The sequence below is a fragment of the Balaenoptera physalus genome (assembly GCF_965194825.1).
Source record: "Balaenoptera physalus genome assembly, chromosome: 20".
Lineage (NCBI taxonomy): Eukaryota > Metazoa > Chordata > Mammalia > Artiodactyla > Balaenopteridae > Balaenoptera > Balaenoptera physalus.
This window is the reverse complement of record NC_138901.1, coordinates 24,235,956-24,259,259: the sequence shown is the minus strand read 5'-3', so window position 1 is coordinate 24,259,259 and position 23,304 is coordinate 24,235,956. Positions and strand designations below refer to the sequence as shown.

Genomic DNA, 23,304 nt, shown 5'->3' with positions numbered 1-23,304 from the left:
TGACTGTGCCTCCATTTCCTTACTTGTCAAATGGGAACAAGAGTTCCTTCCTTATGAGGTTGCTGTGTGGCTCCTCCCAGGCCAGTGTCCATTCAGCCCAGGATCCACCCTGTTCAGAGACTAACCATGAGGAATGAACCTGCAATACCCCTCATTCCTGGTTTTGCCAGGCAGTACCCAGACCGATCCATCTTCTGCACAAACCCGGGAGATCTCCATCCTTCTTGGTCACTGACCCACCTTTCGCCCCTCCTCAGCCTGGGTCCTCCTCTTCTAAACTGGCTCTCCCTGTGGACACCGCTTCCCTAAGGACTCCCAAGGGGTGCTGTTTTGCTTCCCACCAAGAGGAGGTTGGTAGTCTGGCTCCCCATTTTGCTCTGGACCATCTTTCTCCTGGAAGACCCCTCCCTCCTTGGAGACTGGAGCCACCTGGTGTCCTGCCTCCTCCCGCCTGGGGCTGCGCTCTACCTCATTCTTCCCGTGCCGTGGCTCATGGTCTTCTCACCCAGATGTTGCTCAATCTTATGTGATTTCATTATCCAAGAAGATGACCTCGCCGCCCCTTGACGTCTCAGCTGCTCTCACCCCTGGTTACACTCTGGGGCTCGTCATCATCCTAAATTCCTCCACATTAAAGCCAGGCTTCCTGTTCTCTGATCTTAACCTCATTCCGTCCAGGGAGCACACACACCAGCCTCTCCCGCCTGCCAACCCTTCCATCACTCCACTATCCCAGCTTCTCAGAGGTCTCTCTCCTCCACATCATCAGATGCCTTCTCTCACTGAATCCTTCCCTGTGATATTTGCCATAATTAATCTCATCCAGCCTGAGAGTGTCTTTCCATCTTTCCCCTTGCATCAACTGCCCCTCCTCTCTATGTCCCCTTTCTTCCCCACCACCCCCCCCCCAACCCACTCCAATCAGCTTCTACTGTCAGCATTACCTCCTGGAACTCATCTGCCAAGTCCACCAATGGCCTCCACGTTGCTGAAGCTAGTGGACCTTTTTCTGTCCCATCCCAGTTGGCTTCTCCAGAGTCTGACCCTCCCTCCTTGCAACTCTCTGTCCCTTTGCCTCTGGGACAACACCCTCTCCTGGTTTTCCCATGACCCTCTGTGTCTTTCACGGGTGCACTTCTGAGTTCCTCAAGCCTGGGCCCGAGCCTGTGCCTCTCCTCTCGCTGCAGTCAGCCTGGGTGATCCCACACTGTCTGCACTGAGCAGCCACTCTGATTCCTCTCTCCCACCAACCCCTCCTCTGCATTCCAGAGCCTTGTCATCTCCACACGTACATCTCAAGGACATCTCAAACCAACCGTCCAAACGGACCTCATGAACCCATGATCCGAGTCTCTCCCTGTGCCCCCTCCTCAGCAAATGCCCCCCCATTCAGCACCAGCCCCACTCTGAACTTCACTCTTGACACCCCCCTCTCCCTTATAGACAATCCTGAGGATGTTTCCTCTTCCGCTGACCTCAAGTCCACCCCCTCTCTGCATCTCCACCTCTGCCTGGTGCAGACCTCCCAGAGCTCTCCCCTGGGTCCTGCTATGGCCTCCGAACCCCTCTGCTTCACTCTTGTCTCTTTCCAGTCCATTCTCCACCAGGAAACTGGAGGGACCTTTCCAAAATGCAGGGTCACTCCCCTGACTAAAGCCCTTCCACAGCTTTCTTCTGCTTTCATCAGTAACCAAACTCCCGCTCACAGTTCAAGACCTGGCCCCTGCCTTCCTCCTCCGCAGCCTCACAACCTCACCTACCATCTCTCTTCCCTGTGCTCTCTGCCCTGCAGCCATGCTGGCTTCTGCAGTTCCTCAGCCCTGACTCACTGCTATGCCACAGGGCCTTTGCACATCTGTTCCTCTTGCTTCCCCAGCATTTTCCCCATGCCCTCTCCAGAATCCATCCTCTTGTTCTTCGAAGGCTGCTACACAAATGTGATTTCCTTAGGGAGGCCTTCCCCCCTCGTCTCTCCCACCAGACCAGTTTCCTTGTGATACCTAGTCATGGCACTTCTCACAGTGGGTGGTTGTACATTCATTTGTCTGGTTGTCTGATTGGCTCCCTCATCAGACTGTGAGCAACACAAGAGCAGGAGCCTGGTCTCCCTCTGCCCACCGTTGTACTTAACAGAGTGCCTGCTAGACGACGGGCACTCAATAAATGTTGACTGAATGTAGCAAATGAGACGTGTGTAAAGTACCTGATAGGACATAAAGTTGGCTCATTATTATTATTATTATTCAGGGAAGGCTTCCTGGAGGGGGTGGGGTTTGAGCAGGACCTTGAGGCCCTGGGGAGTGGGGGGTGGGCTGAGCAAAGGCAAAGCTCCTGGCTTGGAGGGTCTGGACAAGCCACACCTTTGCCTCTCGCCTCATTTCTCATTTGTAAAACGGGCAAGGGTTGGATAAAATGACAGGAGCCTCAGAGCTTTCCACGGCCCTGGCATCCTCATAGCCCTCCATCTTCTTCTCAAGAGGGTTAACCCCCACAGCTGGTCTAGAGCCAGCCTAGTCGGCCCAGTTTTGTGCACAGACCCGTGTCCTCCCAAGTCCGGGTTATCCGGTCTGCAATCCCTCGGTCGACCACCGGGCGGCGCTCGGAGACCAGCCGCGTGGCCTGCGGTCCCCGCGAAGATGCACCGCGGCTTGTCGGGTGGCCGGGCCCGCCCCTCGCAGCCTCCCTCCCGCCCTCCCTTCCTGTCCGCGGCGTCCGGGCCGTCGGCCGCCAGCAGCCATGCAGGGCGCGCGGGCCTGGCGGTGCCGCGGCCTCTTGCTGACCCGCGCCGCGCCGGGCCTCGCCGCGAGCCGCAGGTACGCGCGGGCAAGGGGGCCGCTCTGGCGCCCTGCGCCTGCGGGGCCCCGGGGCCAGTCTTCCCGGCGCTGGTCCCCTGTGCCTGCCCGGCCACCTCCCCACCCCCGACACCGTGCCTATCTCCCCGAGTCCGCTCCCTAGACCTGGCCCAGACAGTAACCCCCTCCTCCCTTCCTCCCCTCCAGCTGCAGGGCTAGCTTGCCCCAGGGACTCTGTTCTGACACCACCTCCTGGAAGCCTTCCTTGAACCCCAATGCTGGGCCAAGGGTCCTTGTCCAGAAGCACCCTGGGCTGGCCTGTCACAGTCCTTAATGCTGCAGGGGCCTGTCATTACTTAGGCCTGCCTTACGGTGCCACTGTCCCAGACTGAGCCCCCTGAGATCAGGGCCAGTTTCTGATTCTTTGGGGGTCATGGGGTGTCTGGCACAGGACCTCGCCCCCCAGAAGTGCCCAGTGGGTGGATGTTGAATGAGGGAGTCCCTGATGCCGAGTTTCTTCTCATTGCCCCTCACCTGGCCCAGTCCCAAACCCAGCAGCCGGCAGCCTCCCTGCCCAGATCACACCCAGGCAGGCATGCCAGAGGGATACCTCCAGCCCAGCCACCCTGGGGTGGGGCCCGGTGAGAGGAAGAGAATGGAGCCTGAAGGACCATTCCACCCACTGTGACTCGCCCTGACCTCACAGTCATCACCCTTCCCACCGCCAGGTCTGAGAGGTTGGGGGAGACTAACCTGGCAGGGGGCCCCCAATGAGCCACCTTTCTTCACCCCCCCAAAAACACAAGGGGGAGCGCAAAGGCCACGGTCTCCCCCGTGGTTCAGAAAGGTGGGTTGGGCTGGGAACGGGGGGGTTCCAGAAGGGGTGCCAGAGGGCAGGGTGGGGTCAGGTGGGCCTCTGGGGTTGGTGTAGGGGGAGGCGGTGGACACTCCTCGCCTGACCCGCCTGCCCACGACAGGGGTAGCTCCTCCCGGGACAAGGACCGAAGCGTGACGGTCAGTAGTTCAGTGCCCATGCCGGCTGGAGGGAAGGGGAGCCGGACTAACTGCTCTCAGCCCACACCCCAGAAAGTCCCCAACCGCCTGATCAGTGAGAAGTCACCGTACCTCCTGCAACATGCCTACAACCCTGTGGACTGGTGAGTCCCTCTCCTGATGCCCTCTCGGGGCAGCTGGACCCTCACCCTTCCTACCCCCCACTGCCCACCCCCGCCCGGGCTAGTGAGTGATGCCCCACCCTGCCGGGCCTAGGTACCCCTGGGGGCAGGAAGCCTTCGACAAGGCCAGGAAAGAAGACAAGCCAATTTTCCTTTCAGGTACTACACCCACCTTCCCTGGGCTGGGCGAAGGGAGTGGTGGTGGGTAAGGGAAGGGTTCCCTGGGCCTGGGGGCCTCCCAGGAAACTACAGGCCAGGGCCTCTCTGGCTCAGCTGCAACCCTTTGGCTGGCCCCCCTCTGACCAGTCACTGGTCCCCCCTGGCCCCGTGACCCCATTCCAGTGGGGTATTCCACCTGCCACTGGTGCCACATGATGGAGGAGGAGTCCTTCCAGAACGAGGAGATTGGCCGCCTGCTCAATGAGGACTTTGTCAGCGTGAAGGTTGACCGGGAAGAGCGGCCCGATGTGGACAAAGTGTATATGACCTTTGTGCAGGTGAGTGGTCTTCCCGGGGAGGAGTGGTTGCCCGTGCACGTGGGGCCGCTCCCCTCACCTTGGCCCTCTCTCCGCCAGGCCACCAGCAGTGGTGGGGGCTGGCCCATGAGTGTGTGGTTGACTCCCAACCTACAGCCCTTTGTGGGGGGCACCTATTTCCCCCCTGAGGATGGCTTGACCCGAGTTGGCTTCCGCACAGTGTTGATGAGGATTCGGGAGCAGGTGGGTGTGCGCTGGGGAGTGGGGGGCCGGGGGTCAAGGGTGAGGGAACAAGGGCCCCCACCCTGTGCTGACCTCCAGGTCTGCCCCTGCCGCCCATAGTGGAAACAGAACAAGAGTACCCTGCTGGAAAACAGCCAGCGTGTCACCGCAGCTCTGCTGGCCTGGTCGGAGATCAGCATGGGTGACCGCCAGCTGCCACCTTCTGCTGCCACCATGAGCAGCCGCTGCTTCCAGCAACTGGACGAGGGCTATGATGAGGAGTATGGCGGCTTCGCCGAGGCCCCCAAGTTCCCCACGCCAGGTCAGTGCCCCCCGCCCCGTGACCGCTCCAGCCCCGGCCTGGCCTTCTGAAGCCTACCCTAGTAAGTGATCTCCTGACTCTCGTCTTGCTTATTAACTTCCCACTCTCCTGTCTGGCCAGTGACCATCTGAGCCCCAGCCTGTCTGTCAGTAGCTATCTAGTGAAGCCCTGACTTCTGGTCTTAGCAGGGACCCTCCAACGCTGACCTAGGTAACGATCACCTGTCCTGTGGGTTGACCTCCTGACCCTCAGCCTGTCCAGAGAGACTGCCTGTTGAGTGAACCCCTAACCCCAGCCTGGCCAAAGTCCTGATCACCCAGATCTCGGCCCGTTTGTCCTCCCCGGTCTCTCACCCGCGTGCTCTCGGTGTCTGCAGTGATCTTGAGCTTCCTGTTCTCCTACTGGCTCAGCCATCGGCTAACTCAGGATGGCTCTCGGGCCCAGCAGATGGCCTTGCACACCCTGAAGATGATGGCCAACGGGGGCATCCGAGACCATGTGGGGCAGGTGAGGGGGGGATAGGCATTCCCTGGAGAGGGCAGCGGGGTGGGGGCAGCAGCTGGGATCGGCCTCCAGCCCCACGTTCCTCCTGGCACAGGGCTTCCACCGCTACTCCACGGACCGCCAGTGGCACGTCCCCCACTTTGAGAAGATGCTGTATGACCAGGCACAGCTCACGGTGGCCTATTCACAGGCCTTCCAGGTGACCCCTGATCCCAGCCCAGAGCAGAGACCCAGTCTGTCCACCTACGCCTGGCTGCCTCTTTGCAGGGCTTTCCTGGTGACTTGTGGCTCTCCCTTAACCTCACCCCTAATTCTCTCTCATATGTCCACTACCCAGCTTCCCTCCCTAACTTCCTGGGAGAACGCTGACTGCCCCTTGTACCTAGCTCTCTCTGCTTACAGCCTCCTTCCTTCCCACTCAGATCTCTGGTGACGAGTTCTACTCCGAAGTTGCCAAAGGCATCCTGCAGTACGTGGCTCGGAACCTGAGTCACCGGGTGTGTGTCCACTAAGGCAGGCGGGTCTGGCTGCGGGAGGGCTCGAGGCCTCCACTGGCTGTCCTGAAGGCTGGGGCCAGCCAACTCTCCCCTCCCCACAGTCTGGAGGCTTCTACAGTGCAGAGGACGCGGACTCACCCCCGGAGCGGGGCATGCGGCCCAAAGAGGGTGCCTTCTACGTGTGGACAGTCAAAGAGGTCCAGCAGCTCCTCCCCGAGCCCGTGCTGGGCGCCACCGAGCCTCTGACCTCGGGCCAGCTCCTCATGAAGCACTATGGGCTCACGGAGGCCGGCAGCATCAGCCCCAGTCAGGTGAGGACTGCTGGGTCCCGGGAGGGGTCCTGAAGCCGGACAGGCAAGTGGACTCCCTCGGACAAGGGCTGTTTTCTTCAGGACCCAAAGGGGGAGCTGCAGGGCCAGAACGTGCTGACCGTCCGGTATTCACTGGAGCTGACTGCTGCCCGCTTTGGCCTGGAAGTGGAGGCCGTACGGACCTTACTCAACTCAGGCCTCGAGAAGCTTTTCCAGGCCCGGAAACATCGGCCGAAGCCGCACCTGGACAGCAAGATGTTGGCGGCCTGGAACGGTGGGGTGGCTGTGTCTGAGGCCTGATCCGTTTATAGAATTACCCTTCATAAGGGCCCTTATGTAGGATAGGCACCTGCTAAATAGTAATTCTTCCTTTATTAGGTTCATTGTCCTTAATTTACAGATGAGCAAACTGAGGCCTAGAGAGTTACGGTAATCCACCCGAGGTCACACACAGGGAAAGGAGCCCAGCTCTGCCTGGCGCTGGAGCTCAAACTCTTACCCGCTTACCCTGTTGCTCCAGGGAGGTGTCAGAGCTTGGGGGGCTGGGATGGACATACCAGGAGGGCCCCGACCGGCGTCACAACCACTCGTGTCTCCTACCTCCAGGACTGATGGTGTCTGGCTTTGCCGTGACCGGGGCTGTCCTGGGCCAGGAGAGGCTGATCAGCTACGCCATCAGTGGTGCCAAGTTCCTGAAGCGGCACATGTTTGATGTGGCCAGTGGCCGCCTAATGCGGACCTGCTATGCAGGCTCTGGGGGGACCGTGGAGCACAGGTGGGGGGCCGGGCAGTCCGGGAAGGCTTGCCTCCTTGGGCATCCCATGCTTCTCTCTGCCCCTCTTCTCCTCTCTGGGTAGGCAACTAGTCCTGGCTCTGCTTTCTGCCCACTATGAGCTCTTAAATTCCCTGGGACCATTTGCTCATCTGGGAAATGGGCTAATGGGACCTACCCAAGAGCTAGATTTTGAGGGTTAAACAAAAGCACGTGAAAAGGGCCTCCTCTGTGAAAGCCCCTCTCTCCCTGTCCTGTCTCCTCCCCAATGCCTGTCCCCCCAGCAACCCGCCCTGCTGGGGCTTCCTGGAGGACTACGCCTTCGTGGTGCGGGGCCTGCTGGACTTGTACGAGGCTTCACAGGAGAGCGCGTGGCTCGAGTGGGCTCTGCGGCTGCAGGACACGCAGGACAGGCTCTTCTGGGACTCCCGGGGTGGCGGCTACTTCTGCAGTGAGGCTGAGCTGGGGGCTGGCCTGCCCCTGCGTCTGAAGGACGGTCAGTGAGGCTGTGGAGCCAGCCTGGGGTCCTGCTTGGTTTTCCCTGGGGGAGGCATAAGTGCAGTGTGGTGGTGAAGCGCCAGCATGGGCAGGGGCCAGGCCCTCCTGGGCTCACATCTTTACCACTCATTAACCGAGTGACGTTGGGCTGGTCTTGTTGCATTTCAGAGCCTCAGATTCTTTTTTTTTTTTTTAACGAATCAATTAAATTAATTAATTAATTTATTTATTTTTGGTTGCGTTGGGTCTTCGTTGCTGCATGTGGGCTTTCTCTAGTTGGGGCGAGCAGGGGCTACTCTTTGTTGTGGCGCGCGGGCTTCTCATTGCGGTGGCTTCTCTTGCTGCGGAGCACGGGCTCTAGGCGCGCGAGCTTCAGTAGTTGTGGCTCACGGGCTCTAGAGCGCAGGCTCAGTAGTTGTGGCACATGGGCTTCGTTGCTTCGCAGAATGTGGGATCTTCCTGGACCAGGGCTCAAACCTGTGTCTCCTGCATTGGCAGGCGGATTCTTAAACACTGCGCCACCAGGGAAGTCCCCTCAGATGCTTAATATGCAAAATGGAGCTAATGTTGGCATTCCCTTACATTGTTGACATGAAGATTAATGTAGCTTTTCTGTGAGCATGCTTAGTGGCAGTAAGTGGCATGCCTAGATAGGTTGAACAAGGCCAGCTTCATCCCTACCCTCATAAAGCTTACTGTTCAGTAAGGGAGACAACTAACAGACAGTAATATTTAAAGCAAACACACACACACAAATACATAGTTAAAATTGTGAGTGCCGTGGAGAAGTAGGAGCTGCCCACCATGTACCCTGTTCCTGACTTTTCTCAGTGGCATTTAGCATCACTTGATGCCTCTGGTCTGTTAATGGTCTCTCCCCCCACTCAGATGTAAGCGTCTTGGAGGCAGGATGTTGTCACTGCTTTATCCCCAGGATCTAGCGCAGGCCTGGTACAGAATTAGGTGCTCAATAAACGTTAGCTGAATGACTGAAAGGGCTCTGAGAGAACAATGGTGGGGCCCAACTCAGCTGGGGAGTCATTCAACCAAGGGCTGGAGGGCAAGATGGGGCCGTGTGATCCTAGAGGAGCAGGATCCCTAGAGGGATTTCAGGTGGAGGGAACAGCCTGTGAGAGGCTCTGAGTGGGCAGCCTGTGCCCTGGAGGACAGGGCAGGCAGAGGTCAGCGTGTGAGGGGAGGATGCCCAGGTGGGGCTGGATCCCTGCAGGGTCTTGTAGGTGTGGCAAGGGGTGGAAGGCTCTGGTAAGTTTTGAGTGGGTTGTGATTTGCTGTGGTTTAGGTTTAAGAATGTTACTCGGACCGACGGTGGAGAAGGGAATGGGGGCAGGGGAAACAGGGCGGCCAGGTAGGAAGCCGTTAGTGGCGTTAGTCCAGGCAAGGGTCAGCAAAGGCCCAGACAAGGTAGAAGTACGAGATGGGACAAGTGGTCAGGTTGGATCTATTCTGGCCACAGACCCTGCAGATTCACGATGGATTAGAAGTGGGAGGTGAGGGAGACGGAGGGAGGGGTAGCTGGGTCGCTGGATGGAGGTATCAGCAGGGAGATCAGGGAGCCTGGGGACCAACAGCTCAGCCTGGGGCAGGTGGAGTTGAGGATGCGTGTGAGTGCGCAAAGGGTCAGTAACTGCTAGGGTCAGCATTACACTCTCAGACCTGGGGCAGGAGCCGGTGGGCAGGGACTCCTCCACCCCATCCCTCCAGCTGCCCTGGCCACAGTCCTGGAGCAGGGTCCTGGGACCCAATGACCCCCCGTCTCAGCCCTTGCCCCCCATGCACCCTGCAGACCAGGATGGTGCAGAGCCCAGCGCCAACTCCATGTCGGCCCATAACCTGCTTCGGCTGCACGGCTTCACAGGCCACAAGGACTGGATGGACAAGTGTGTTTGCCTGTTGACCGCCTTCTCTGAGCGCATGCGCCGTGTCCCCGTGGCGTTGCCTGAGATGGTCCGCGCCCTCTCAGCCCACCAGCAGACCCTCAAGCAGGTGGGGCACTTGGGCAGGGACCCTGGGTGGGAGGGGAGCCGGGGCTGCAATAGAGACATGGAGTGGAGTTCCTGGGGCTGTCCCCAGAGCTCAGGTCCGTGAATGTGTGGCCTTGTGTGAGTGTGTGTAGAGGTATCTCCGAGGGAATGTCTGTAAGGCTGCTCTGTGCAGGTGGAGGGGTCTGTGTGAGTGTGTGTCTGAAGCAGGCCTCCGGCAGGTGCCTGTATGAGCACCTGTGACTGGGGCTCTCAGAGGAAGGGGTTAAATATGGGTCCCTGTGGTTGCTGAAGTGTTTCTCTGAGGCTTCTGTGTGCTTCTGTGCTTCTCTGTGTGCCTCTGTGTGTCGGTATAGTTGGGTCAGCGGTATAGTGTGTGCAGGTATATGCTTGTCTGTGTGTAAGTCCCTGTGTGTTACTGCTGTGCGTGTGCCTCTGGATGTGTATGACTCTGGAGGGAGGTATGTGACTGTGCCTGCCTTTCTGAGTGTGTGCTGGTGTGAGTGTTCACTAGCACGTGATTACTGGGCTCTGTGTGTATGCCCCGTGTTCAGGTTTGCCTGCTTATATTTGCATGTTTGCCTATATATCTCTGCCTCTGTGTGTGTGTGTGTGTGTGTGTGTGTGTGTGTGTGTGTGTACGTGTTCTCACCTGCTGAGCAGTGAATCCGATGCGGCCTCCTGGCAGCTGGTCTGGGGGATGCTGAGCTAAGTCCCCATTTCTTCTTAGGCATATAGGGTGGCTGGCAGGAGGATGGGGGAGCCCTGGTAGGTCTGGGTCCAGCCCCTCTGCACCTGTCACTGGAGTTACCTTTCTGTTCTGGCCAGATCGTGATCTGTGGAGACCCCCAGGCCAAGGACACCAAGGCTCTGTTGCAGTGTGTCCACTCCATCTACATCCCTAACAAGGTTTGGTCTGTGAGCCTGGCCCCACCCTCTGCCTACCCTGCCAGGGCCCCCTCCCCTCCTCAGCTCCCCAGTATCTCGGGCTCCTTTGAAAGCCTGGGGAGAGGACACCCACTAGTGGGCCCTGCCGGTGTCCCAGTGCCCCCAGGTGACCCTCTCTGCCACTCTCCCAGGTGCTGATTCTGGCTGATGGGGACCCCTCGAGCTTCCTATCCCGCCAGCTGCCTTTCCTGAGTACCCTGCGACGGCTAGAAGACCAGGCCACTGCCTACGTGTGTGAGAACCAGGCCTGCTCGATGCCCATCACCGAGCCCTGTGAACTACGGAAACTGCTACATCAGTGACTGCCTCCCCCACCTCGGGCTGGGGCAGAAGGTGGAGCTTCCCAGCCGGCCAGAGACTCAGGCCCTGCAGGGCCCTGCAGAACCTGCGGCCACCCTTGAGCACACTGTCACCAGGTGACCTCGGCCATCCTCGCTGACCCACCATGGGCACCCACTTACCCTGGAATAAACCTAACAGCGTCCTGCGGGAACCTCAGGGCCTCAGCCTTGCTTATAAGAGAGGGGCCTCGGGCTCCAGCATGGGAGCCAGCAGCCCAGAGCCCCTTTTCTGGGAGCCCCTAGCTGCCCCCTCTGCCTCCTTGGATTCCTCTTTCACCTTCAAAGGTCACCAGGCTGACTCTGCCCCGCTCTATGGACATGGCAACCTGAGTGAAGCTGAGGTCAGGGGACCAGTAATGACCACCAGTGGTGGGGGTGTGTACTTGCACGGGAGGGGAAAGGCCAATCCTTGCCCTCAGGAAGGGTTAAGAAAGGGGCCTGCCCTCCCTTCCTATGGTCTCCTCCAATTTTAAGCTGGGGAAGAGGCAGGGGGATGCTTCATATAAGCTTTTATTTTTCATGGAATTTGCATATGTTCTGGTCCATTATGGGAGCTGCTCTTATCAGGACCAAGGACATTTCTTTTAGGGTATCTGTCCAGCTCCCAGCCTTCCTGCAGGAGGTCATATGGTCCATCCCCCTGCCCTCACTTAAGTCCAGGGAAAGAGGTTTCTTTCATTTGGAGCATCTGTTGGGTTGGAAGTCCTTCTCCAAACCTGAGTCCTTCCTGCTGTAGGGAAAGCCTCTGCCTTCCTGTGATCTCCTCCTGTTCCCTCAGTGTTGGGAGATGCTCACAAGCCCCATCCTTGGCACCCAACATCTTCATAGGCCCTGGAAACCCCATCTAGTTTTCACCAGGGGGAGGGGACTGGGAAGCATGCTTTGGGAAGGGCAAGTGTAGGATAATGGGGCTGCCCCCCAACCCTGGGCCCTTTGGGGGTCTGATGAGCCTAGGCACCCTTGTAGCCCCAGAGCCAAGCAGTAGAGAGAGCCAGAAGAGGCCGCTAGAGATGAGATCTGAATGGGACAACTGCTTGTGGGGACAGCAGCAGTGGGGAGGAGCGGGGCTGGAAGGAGCTGGGAGACTAGACTGAATCACTCCAAGGTCTGCTCAGGACCACAGCCACCCCCTGCACACTGTCAATCATAGCCACATATGGTCAACGGGACCCAGGTCTGGGCAGCTGGGCCCTTGGTGCAAGCCACCGGCCCATCTGGGGAGGATTAGGGCTCCAGCCAACAAGGTAAACTGTCCCCTTTCTGGCTGGACCCTGCTCAGCCTGGCCAGGAAGTCTGGGGGCTGGGCAAGCAGAGTCTGATCTGGGGGGCAGTAAGGAGGGAGGGTAGAGCATGGTGAAGCACAGGTAGCCTTTTTGGCAGCCCCAGCCCTGGCTTTGGAAAGGTCTAGGCAGTTTGCAGAGTCCTCTTGCCTCAGTCGTCCCATTGACCCTCATGAATGAGGTGGCAAGGCAGGTACCTTTGGCCTCATATGGATAGATGTTCAAGGCTCAGAGAGGGTAAGAGCCTGGCCTGAAACCGTTCAACATATCTCATTCTTTCTGGGGTCTTCAGCATGCAGTAAAGACCACTAAGGCTTCCTCTTCCCCCAGGAGGTCCAGCTGTGAAGGAGGGTGCATTTGGTGTTTTCTGCCCCTCCATCCCGTCTTCCTTCTGCTCTGTGTCTCCTCTTTTCCATCCCCTGGTATCAGGCATGTGCCTGACGATGGGATTTAGTAAACGGGTTCAGAGGAAGGAGTTAGGGCCTTAAAGGGTTAGTTCTCTTGGGAGTGCTTGCATTTTCTAAAGAGGGCAGAGCTGAGCATAAGTCTTGCTCAGATGTGGGGTTCTAAGTCTTCAGCCTCTCCTCTCCTTTGCTGGTCCCTCTTGTTCTGCTGGTATGCTCCTTGTTCTGCTGGTAGGACTGTCCTGGAGGAGCTGTGGGCCAGGGCCGTTGGAGACAGGGCCTCATAGTTTGGGCAGTCACTTAAGTAATTTCATCACCTCCTGGAGCCTCAGTTTCCTTATCTAAAAAATACCACCCAACTCCCAGCTCCCACCCAGCCACCAACTCCCAAGGCTGTGAGTTGACTAAATAGGACAGTGTATCATTGCTGAGCAGAGAGCATCACCTATGGGAAGATTCTCTTAGTTCCTGAGGGAGCCATACTGGCTGTGAGGGATGTGTAAATGGGAGCGGGCTGGAGGGGCTGGTGGAGCAGGACCTATATGGGTGTTCTCCCCTAAAATCAGAGGAGATCTTAGACAACTCTTAGACCAGCTGCGACCCAAAGAAAGGAATTTCTTATCCCTCCCATTCCCCCTGTCTGCCTGAGGTTATTTATTCATCTAACAGAGATTTATTAAGCACCTACTATGTGCCAAACTGGTGAGCAAAATGGAAATAGCCCCTGCCCTCAGGGAACGTAGAGCCTAGAGGGGAAGAGAACCATTTCCTACAAATACAGACATAAGCCTGGGCTGGGCCAAGTGCTCTGAGGTTATGGACTCTGGTCTGATCCAGAACTGTGTCCTCAGAACCTTGGCACTTAGTAGGCACTGTGATACTTGCTCAAAGAAGGCCGCCCTGAGGAGGTGATGTCAGAGCTGAGGCTTGGAGGGTGGGAGTTAAAGATGGTTTCATGGCTTCCTTTGCCTTCTTCCTGGGTCCTGTCTCCCTCCTAACCTCCTCCACTCAGGCCAACAGGGAGCATCTCTGACAGGGATATCAGAATCTCCTGGTGTCCTGCACAGGCCTTAGGTGGCCCCGAGCACTGGGATGATTTGCCCAGATGGTGCATGTATCTGCCCCCCTTTTTGCATATGTTCTAGAACTGAGTTCAGCCCAGAGATGGGGGTTAGGGGGTGGTCTGGATGGTGGATGAAGGTGTGGGGCCTGCTGACCATCAGGAAACCTGACCATTGGGCTGGGCAAGCCTCTCTGGCCTCATTTTCCCCTCTGTTAAGAGGGAATGATTAGAGTCACTACCTATGGTGCCAGCCGTGGGGCCTCTTGATCCTGTCTGGGAAGGGCAGGCCACTAGGCAGACTTCGGACCAGCGAGAGGGAAGGTGTCAGACACGAGGGCAAACCATAAATAGGCCCCTCTCCCAGAAGACCACTGAGAGTTCAAGACTGGCGCGGGCACATGCGGAATGAGGGCAGAGACTCCCGCCAGGAGAGAAAGGCACTTAAGGGAACTGCTTATTAGCATGAAATGCAAATGAGCCCGGCCTCATTTGCACAACTCGGCGCCGGATTCGGCGAAAGGGCAACCTGGGAGGCAGCAGCCGCTCTGCCCTCCCTACTGCACTCCCCGCAACCCGCCCGGGAGGGAGCTGAGACACGCACCCCACTCGGCGGGAGCCGTGGGTGGCGCAGCCCTAGGAGAGCGAAAAACGCCAGGGAGTCGGGGGTGGGGGTGGGGGGATGGCGGGTGTAGGAGGTCATCCGGTCCATCCCTCTGCCTCTCCTCAGTGGCGTAAGCGGCCGCGAAGTCTCAGGAGAGGGAACTAACTGACTTGCTTGGTTCCGCTGTGTCTACCTCCCGCAGAGGTGGGGAAACGCTTCCCGACGTCTTAATCCTCGATGCCCTCCCCGCCCCACTTCACCCCAGCGCCCAGAACTCCGCTCCCGGGTACCCACAGCCTTTAGGGGTAGAGCTGGCGGCAAGAGGGAGCTGGGGCAGAGAGAGCCGGGGGACTCAGGAAAGAGAGGCGGGAGGAGGGCCGGAGTACACGTGCGCGCGCGCGCGTGGGTAGCAGCAGACCATCGAGGACCAGCTCCTGGTAGGGTGGAGATGTGCAAGGAGAGTAGCCCCGCCAATCTCCTGTCCTGCGGACAGCCTCCGCATAAGCCATTTTGGAACTCGGGAATGAGAAACTGAGGCACGGAGTGGGGGCTTGGTGAAACTTTGCAGGTTAAGAGTCGGTAAAGCCCAGATCTATGCTTCTACCTCCTCCCACACACTCGAGACCCTGGCAGGTCCCTTCGCAGGAACATCCCTCTGCTCCGCAGCTGCTCTTGGAGATCCGGGCTCTGGGTCCCGCGTGACCTGCCTGGGGCCATGTGTTCAAGCACGAAGCCCTCTCCTGAAGCTCAGGAGTGTCAACATGAGATCAGGGTCAGAGGGTTAGGGTTAGGAGATTAGGGTCAAAGTCGCAGAAATGGACCTGGGAGGAGGAACAACAAGCTCAAGAGGTTGGTGGAGGCCACGCCCAGACCTTGACTGCCTCAGCCTTCCCTGGGCTCCGCCCGTTTTCCTAAGACCAGCCTCCTCCAGCCTGAAGCCCTACCCCCGGGAGTTCCCGCTCCGCTCGCCCCTTCCTCAGTCCCGCTCCCAGGCTCAACTCCAGGGTGGGATATTAATCCGGTAGAGACCCAGGATTTCGCTCTGGGACCCTGGTCACACCCCTCACACCGGGCTGTCTGCCTTCCTTCTGCACCAGGCCCGCCCAGAGCTGAGCCCCGCCCTCCGGCTGCGGTCCAATTCTGGGGTCTTGGACAAAGGATGCCCGGGGGCCGGCGGCGCTATCCCGGGACCCCGCGCCAAATACTCTGATTCCCTGGGGCTCCCTCCAGAGGAGTCCCAGAGCCCCCACTGGCCAATAAGAAAGTGGGTTCGGTCTGGGTAGCCGTCTAATTGGCTCCAGTCTTCGGGAGCGGACACCAGTGCCAAGGGGAGGGGAGAGGGGCGGTCCCGGGCTTTGGGGTGGGAACCGGATTCCAGCTGTGGCTCTCTCCCCGGCGCCCCCGCCCGCACTGCCACGGCAGCCGGCCAATGGGAGTGCGGCTCGGGGCCGGCGGCGCGCGGCGATTGGCTGCGAGGCTGGCTGGGGAGAGGCGGGGCCGAGGCTTGAAGTTGGAGTGAGGGATCCAGCTGTGGTGTGCGCCGGGCTCCTCGCCGCCGCTTTCGCTTGCTCGCTCCGCGTCTCGGCCGGAGGAGGAGGCAGTGGTGCCGGCGACAGCTACGGCAGCGGCACCCACCGCGGCGGCTGCGGCGGCGGCATCTCCGCCTCCACCCCCGCCCGGGACGGCCCCCTACCACCTCCCCGCCCCTCCTGGACCGTGAGCCCGCCGCCGGGTGGAGAAAGGAGCCTCCCCCAACCCCCTCCAAACCCACCCCCAAAGAGATTCCTCCTCCCCTCCCCCGCCGCCGCTGGCGCGGAGCCGGGACGATGCTGACCCCTTAGATCCTGCTCCAGCTGCGCCGCGGGAAGAGGGGGCGCCCCTCTCCGGCCCCCCCCACCCTCCACCCCCCTTCTCTCTCCCCCTTTTGGGGCCGCTTCGCCGAAGGTAGTGCCGAATCTGGCGACCGGAGCCTGGGCGCGAAGCGAAGAAGCCGGAACAAAGTGAGGGGGAGCCGGCCGGCTGGCCCGGGGGGGCCCAGAAGCCCTGGGGAAGCGGGACTCGCGCCGGGCGGGGCTTCCCTGCGACCCGGCGCCCCGCGGGCAGCATGCCCCTGCGGGCAGGGGGAGCTGGGCTGAACTGGCCCCCCCGGGGGCTCAGCCTGCGCCCTAGAGCTCCCCAGATGCGCCCCCGCCGGGGCCCCCCGGTTGCGTGAGGACACCTTCTCTGAGGGGCGCCCCTTGCCCCTCTCGAAACCACCCGGGGCCCCAGCTGGCCAGAGGATGGACGAGGAGGAGGATGGAGCGGGCGCCGAGGAGTCAGGACAGCCCCGGAGCTTCATGCGGCTCAACGACCTGTCGGGGGCCGGGGGCCGGCCGGGGCCGGGGTCGGCGGAAAAGGACCCGGGCAGCGCGGACTCCGAGGCGGAGGGGCTGCCATACCCTGCACTGGCCCCGGTGGTTTTCTTCTACTTGAGCCAGGACAGCCGCCCGCGGAGCTGGTGTCTCCGCACGGTCTGTAACCCATATCCTCCGGGGCACGACCGCCGGGCTGGGGGGCCGCAGGGGGGCGGGCCGCGCCGCCTGAGGGGACCAAAAGCCAGGTGAGTCGGAGAAGTGAGCCCGGAAGGTGGGCAGATGAGAGGGGGGCTGCAAAGGAGGGAAGGGGGCTTCAGAGTAGGAGCGGAGACGGGAGTAGGTTTGGCTGATACCCCAGGCGAGCCCCACCTCGGTACCCACACCTTAGTCCTCCTTGGGGGGTTGGGATCCAGGCCAGGAAAAGAGAGGAGACGTGCCCTACTGGTGTGCAGCTGGATGCTCTCCAGATGTGGGCAGGGGAGGGTCGTCATCCTCCAGATGTGGGGAGCTTCGGGAGCCTGGGAGCTCTATTCCGCCCGCCGCCGGTTAGCGAGCTGGGTTTGGTTTCCGAGTTTGGGGGGTGGGGTGGGGAGGAAGCTGCGGGGACGGGGGAGGGGGGGGACCGCAATCTCCTGGGTTTCCCTCCTGCCCCAGCTCCAAAGTTTGCGGTGGATTCTAGGGTCTGATTCCCCCACCCCACCCCACCGGCACCCGCCCCGACCTGGTCCTTGAGGCTGACGTTTTTACTGCCCCTGAGGGAGATGTTGGGGGGCGGGGACCAGGTCCTAACCCCCCCACCCCCACCCCGCGGGTTGGAGGCACAATAAGGAGATTCCGGCGGCGGCTGATGTCAGGAGTGCAGAATGAGAAAAAGATGTGATGGAGGAAAGCCGTCTGCCCCCAGAGCCGGGGTAGAGACCCTTTCAGTAGGAGCCCAATGCTCAGAGTGCCTCCCTTTTCCCCAGTTCTTTATTCAATGCGGGGTGCTTAAGGTTGGGTTGGGGAGTTTTGTGCCAGATTTTTTCTTGTGGAGGGAAAGACTGTGGTAAGAGCTTTGGCAAGCGGGGGATGGGATTAAACCGGTCCAAGTTATCCATCCCTTTTCTATGGGAGTGCTCCCGCCTGATTGCAGAGCAGGTATGGGAGACCGCAGCCTTCCAAGAAACTACTGGGGGGGACAGTGAGACTCTGAGCTGGTTCACTGGGGAAGACTCGGGTCCACCACCCCATGTGTACTCCTTGGATAGGTTTGTGGAATGCAAGCCCCACATCCCAGGGGGATAGATTTAGCACTGCCCTCTATCCTCTTCCCCGTCATGAATTGCATGGGAGACCCCAGCCCCCTAATCCCCACGGCCTCTCCCCCTTAGCCCCTAGCACAAAGCACTGCTTGACTAATGCTCCAGGCTGCGTTAGGTCCCGCCACTGCCGGAAGGGAAGGGGGGGTACGCTGCCATCCCTGGTCTTGACAGCTTCTCCTGGCACTTTCCTCCCAGCTCAGAGGCTCTTTTGGACTCAGGGTGGGAGACGTCGGGTCTCCCTTGTAACCCCTAAGAGCCCAACCGGGACTCTGCTTTGGGGAAGGGGGGGAGCTTGGCACCGCCCTCACTCTCTGCAGCTCTGCTGCCTCTAGTGCGCAAAGCAGGGATGTGAGCTTGGGTCCCCCCCAACCCCCATCCTCTACACCCTGTGGGTCTTTAGGAAGCTCCCCTCGTCGCACGCTCTCTCCATCCCCCGCCCTCCCTTTCTCTCTGAGCTGCAGAAATAGAGGGCTGCCTCCAAGGTGTGTGGACCTGCTGAGCTGGCACATCTTGCCCACTCCGCCCCCCCTACCCCCCGGCAACCCCAGGCCACTTTCTCAGGGGTAGAGATGGGGAACAAATGTCTCTGAAAAGAACAGGCTCAGGGCATCCCTCCTCTCTGCAGCTAATCACCCACCTTCTCCATGAATGTAAAAAAGCACCAGACCTGTCCCCTCCTTCTCAGGAGCCCCCCGGGGGTGTGTGTGTGTGGTGGTGGGGGACTGTGTGTAGAGAAATCTTCTCTCCCTTTTCCCTCCAAAACAACACAGACCTCTTGGCTAGCATATCCCCACCTGCCCTATCTTCAGGTGCTAGTGGATGGTCTGGGGTCAGATTCCTTCCTTGAGGTGTTCTGGGAGGGGGCAGTTGGAGAGGGCTGGAATGACGGAAGAGAGGTGGAGGCCCAGTGCTCATCTTGGGAGGGGGGAGCAGGCTTCCCGCTAGGGTGGTGGGAGTCTGGGGTGAGGGGCATTAGCATCGCTCCGTCTGGACAGCCTGCTAAGCCTCGATTGGCTGAGGATGGGTGGAGAACAATTTCTTGGTAACGGGGCTGCCTAAGATGTGCCCTCACCACTCTCATCACACCCATGTATCAAGGGAAACCTATGTTTTTCACTGCTGGAGGGGTTCTGGACTGACTCTTGGGCCTCCGTCTTTCCCTCTCTCTTTTTGGTATCTGCGAGGCTTCCCTTGGCTGCACCTCTGGGCCTGAGGGACATAAGGACACCTCCTCTCAACTAACTGAAGCTAGTTAGGCTCTTCTTGGCATGCTTCTCAGCCCCTTCCTCTCTTAGCCTCTTTAAGAAACCAGGTTTCCTAGAGAGGAGATCTAGACCCAGGTGGGAAGTGGTGTGTAAGTGAGTGTGTGAGTATGTGTGTGTGTGTGTGTGTGTGTGTGTTGGGGAGGGAGGGATGGCAGCAAAAGGAAGGAGGGGCTCGGAAGTGGTACTGGGGAGACTGGGGGTTCACGGTCAGAGTCAGAAAGGCCCCCCTCCTCCCAGGCTATAGGGGAGAGAGTGTGTTGGACTTTCCAGTATGTGTTTCTTCAAGTGTGAGGGAGTGCGTTTCCCCTCCCGGGAAGGAGATCCTGAGCATTCCCTCCCCGGCTGTTGTGTCACATCTGGAAGTTTGTGTAGGAGTTTCTCCAAGCTCAGAGCCCAGCACAGCTTTTTCTCATTTGGAAATCACAGGCTGGCATTTGGGATGCCGAGAGGGGGAGTGGGAAGGGGGCCAGAGGGGGAGAAGGGAGCCTGCCAGGAGTGGGGGGAGGAGAAGGGGGAGGCCTGAACAGCAGGAGCCCTAATGGCTTCCAGAAGTGAGTGTGAGTGTGTGATCACTGTGTGTGTCTAAGAGTGTGTGCGTCTGGAGGGGAGGGGGCACCAGGCATCTCTGGAGCTTTCCTCGCCACTGTCCCAGTGTCCCAAGTTCCCCTGTCTCTCTTACCTAGGGAGAAATCTCCATTTTGGTCCTCAGAGGAAATGGAAGGGGGGTGTTCTTCCTGTCTCCTCACCAATTCCCTCCTCTCATTTTCAAACCCAAGGCTCTCCAGAGGGAGTTCTGGGGAGAAGGGCTGGGGCTGCAGCACTGAACTGGGCTGAGGGGGTCAGAACACCTCCTGGCACTCTTTCTGTCCAGGCCCACCTTCCTTCTCGGCCACATACACACTCTGCTCCACGGAACTGTCAGGGGACTCCCCATCATGGAGAGTGCCAGTTGGAGCCATTCCTGGGATTACCCCCACCACACAGCCCCCCTTCACCCCTTGCCTGCTCCCGCCCCAGCTCTCACCCCGCCCTGCCTGCCTCAGCCAGGATGGCGACAGACACAACTGCTCACACACGCAGACATACACACACACACACTCACACACGCAGACATACACACACACACATACACACAGAGAGTCACAGACGTTTGAATCAGCTTTCTGGCCTATTTCCCCTCCCAAAGATTCCAGCGGGCCAGCTCTCTTGTGTCTCTGTGTCTCTCGTCTCTGTCTCTGGGTGGGGCTGGCTGCCTTTCTTCGGGCTGCAGTTTTCAGTTCAGCTGGAAACCTCCCTCCCCACACACCCACACTCTGGAGCAGTCGGCGGGCAGACCACCGGGAAACAGGCTTGTGGGAGTGGGGGGGGGGGCTCAGCTGGGGGAATCCCCTTTTCAGCCTCCCTAGCAGGAGCCCCCTCCTGAGTCCCTAGATCTCACCCCACTCTGGGGAATGCTGAATCCCATAGACACCAGCCTCTCCGGGGGTGAATGAGGCAAGCACCCCACCTTCCCAACGAGTAGTAGGAGGCCAGGATTCCTGGGTCCAGGCCCTTTACCTCTTCAGTGCTCCTAGGTCTCAGATTATCAGGCTCCTAGCAGAGAATGGGACAGCTGGGGGGCCTGCTTCCCTTCTCAGTCATGCTCTGCCCTGAGCCCCCGTGCCCCTGGAGGTGGTCCAGCCCTCCTCCCTCCTCATTCTACCTTCCTCTCCCTTATAGCTGCCCAACTAGGCAAGGGCTCTAGATAAAGCCCCACAGAGAGGACTAAGTTGTCAGATAACATGCTCTAGTTCTCTCTCCTGGAGGGAGAAGAGGAGGAGGGATGGAAGTGGGGTTCCTCACCCTGCCATTTCCTTTTTTCTCTGCTTTTGATGGTGGGTTGTGGGGAGACGAAAGATCCTCGCTTCTCCTACCCACCTCCCCCTTTGGGATCCACTCCAGCCCGGACAGTCACCATAGCAACAGTAGACATGTGACTGCACAGGTCTCATAGTCACTATGGCAACCAATGTCCCCCATTCCCTTGGTTGCCATGGGGATTTGTCACATGGTTCCCCCCAACCTGATAACCTGTGGGTCTCCCCACTTACCCTTCCCTGCGTGAGGACAAGACAGCAGCCTGGGTAAGGGGAGTTCATATGTGAGGGGGGGGGTCCCTTTAATTACCATGGCAACAAATCCACACCACCTGGTGACACATCCTCCTGTTGTTATGGCAACAGAGGAACATGGCACAGTGACATACGGCCATATTCCCAAGGAAATGAGCCCTACCCTGAGAAGGGTAAAAGACCCCCCACCCTCATTAATTATTCCTTAATTCAGATTGTCCCAAATTTGCCTGTGCCTTGGTGTTTTCCCTGTCCATGTATGTTTACCTATAGGGAAAGGGGAGAGGTGAGAGTGGCAGGATGTACCCGGGAGTAAGGTGAATTGCCAAGAGGGCTCTTGAGAAGGGGCTTCTGTGGTTAAGAGCTGGAGGTGGGGTTCTTTGGAGGCAGACTCTGGCTATAAGAAGCCTCAGTGTGAGCATGTGTAAGGTGGGGACAGAAAGAGGGACAGCTCCTTTATGGTGTCACTTCTCCCCCCACCCCCACTCATCATCAGTTCATCACTATTGAAGCAAACAAGGTAGGAAAACATGAATGGGGAGATACATCTGGCTTCTAGGCAGGGAGGTTGATTGACTGATTGACTCATTCATTCATTCATTCACTCTTCCCATGTATTGAGCATCTGCTACATGCCAGGCACTACTCTAAGCTCTGTAGGGGCTTGGGTGTAACAGAGTGCCCGTGCCTCAGCGAGGGAGATGAGACAAGGGCACAGATGACATGGTGGACTCACTGCCATTAGAGGGGTCCAAACAGGTGTCCTGGGAGCCCCTCTTCCCAGGAGAACTACCCACCTGCCCCTATGTAGAGACATCTGCTCATATGGGTCCCTTCCAGAACCCTCTTCCCTACAGAGGAGAGGAGGGGGCTAGGTTGGGGAAAGCAGGCCAGTTCTTGAAGGTAATCGTGCCCTTCCCTTTTCAGATGATGGTCCCAAAGGAGCTCCCTCCCTGTCCCCTTTTTTCCAGGCTGACCCCTGGCTGACCCTTATTCTGGGGATAGATCCACTGGGCTCCGGCTCCACTCAGGAAAACAGCTCCATGGAAACAGAGCACTCTTTTCATTTCCCCCTTCCATCAACTTACCCCAAAAGCCTAGAATTTTTTTTTAACTCTTATTCCTGTGAGGATGTAAGATTAGGGAAATTGTAGTGCCTTGGGAATTTAGGGTACCTGCTGGTGGGAAGGGATGTGAGTCTGAGGGAAAAGGGCCTGGGTGACAGGAGGGGGTAGGAGGGCTTTGAGGTGATTGAGTGTGGGCTCCCGGAGAGGGGGTGTGGTCTGAGGTTCAGGACAGAGATGGGGTATGGCTGGGATCAGCTTCAAGGTAAGTCCTTGGGTCCCTGGCCAAAGCCTTCTCACTCTAGAAGTGGAGTTATGACAGGAAGATTCATCTGCTCTGGGCGCTCTCTGTCTCACTGAGTCTGGCTTGGTGGGTTGTGCTGTGGGCTGCCATGACACCCTCCCCACCTCCATCCTCAAGGCCTTCTCCTTCCCCTGGCCCCCCACTCTCTGCTTGTTTCTAACCTCTTTACTCTTCCCCACCCCTCTCATGTTTTTCTTGAGAAAACAGGATGCTTGGTCACTTATCTGTGAGTCTGGTGCCCAGAACTCTCTAAGGTCCGGAGGCCATTTTCTACATCCTCCTGTAGATGGGCTGGAAGTGAGCCCCTTAATGAAATCCACTCTGTGGAAAGACTCAGGTTTTAGAAAGACCCCTCTCTCCCCCTTGTTGCAAAACAGAGTCTGTTGGTCCAGGGTGGGGCTTTGCTGGAAGTCTTGAGAAGGTGTGATGGTGGCATAGTCTGTATACAGGGTACCGTCTGCTCTGCACAGGCTGGGGGCTTATGTCCAGCGCAGGGCCTGGTGTGTAGTGGGTCCTCATTATTTAACTGTGTGAATGTGTCTGGAGGCCATCTGAGGGCTTTGAGAGGCCAGGGGCTGGCTGGGGAAGAGGCAGCCTGAGGCTCCAGTTCTGTGGTGCTTGTCTGCCTCGGCCTGTCTGTCTGGGGCCAGTGCGGTCGTGACAACCCCTTCCCTGCAGCCTAAGCAGCTATGGAAGTTG

General features: G+C 58.8%; 2 protein-coding genes across 20 annotated transcripts in view; both read left to right on the top strand.

The window, feature by feature from the left end:
• The first annotated feature begins 2,697 nt into the window (after window positions 1-2,697).
• SPATA20 (spermatogenesis associated 20) lies at window positions 2,698-11,010 on the top strand. 5 transcript variants are annotated; one of them, XM_082440343.1, is made up of 17 exons: window positions 2,700-2,813; window positions 3,521-3,639; window positions 3,770-3,949; window positions 4,062-4,126; window positions 4,310-4,464; window positions 4,543-4,686; window positions 4,786-4,987; window positions 5,364-5,494; window positions 5,586-5,690; window positions 5,914-5,988; window positions 6,090-6,299; window positions 6,381-6,573; window positions 6,906-7,074; window positions 7,356-7,567; window positions 9,374-9,573; window positions 10,398-10,478; window positions 10,649-11,010. In XM_082440343.1, exons 2-17 carry the CDS (start codon window positions 3,563-3,565, stop codon window positions 10,817-10,819), a joined length of 2,370 nt encoding a protein of 789 aa, XP_082296469.1. In that variant the 5' UTR covers window positions 2,700-2,813; window positions 3,521-3,562; the 3' UTR covers window positions 10,820-11,010. The 5 variants fall into 5 exon arrangements, with proteins under 5 accessions (XP_082296468.1, XP_082296470.1, XP_082296469.1 ...); XM_082440346.1 differs by having other exon boundaries at window positions 2,706-2,813; window positions 3,599-3,639; XM_082440342.1 differs by lacking the exon at window positions 3,521-3,639 and having other exon boundaries at window positions 2,698-2,813.
• Window positions 11,011-15,720: 4,710 nt separating this feature from the next.
• The window catches only part of CACNA1G (calcium voltage-gated channel subunit alpha1 G), a 63,784-nt gene continuing 56,200 nt past the window's right edge, over window positions 15,721-23,304 (top strand). For 9 of the 15 annotated variants that reach the window (XM_082440281.1, XM_082440279.1, XM_082440285.1 and 6 more), the window contains exon 1: window positions 15,722-16,727. In XM_082440281.1, the coding sequence (XP_082296407.1) occupies window positions 16,486-16,727 (242 nt within the window). In that variant the 5' untranslated portion in view covers window positions 15,722-16,485. Of the gene's footprint in view, window positions 16,728-23,304 lie in introns of all 15 variants that reach the window. The other 6 variants (XM_082440280.1, XM_082440276.1, XM_082440278.1 and 3 more) reach the window with 2 other exon arrangements.

Excerpts from the sequence above, each read along its gene's own strand:
- SPATA20 (XM_082440342.1), top strand. The coding sequence starts at position 2,737 with ATGCAGGGCGCGCGGGCCTGGCGGTGCCGCGGCCTCTTGCTGACCCGC. Across the intron at positions 6,574-6,905 it reads GATGTTGGCGGCCTGGAACG|GACTGATGGTGTCTGGCTTT; the intron begins GTGGGGTGGCTG and ends TCCTACCTCCAG. Across the intron at positions 7,075-7,355 it reads GGGGGGACCGTGGAGCACAG|CAACCCGCCCTGCTGGGGCT; the intron begins GTGGGGGGCCGG and ends CTGTCCCCCCAG.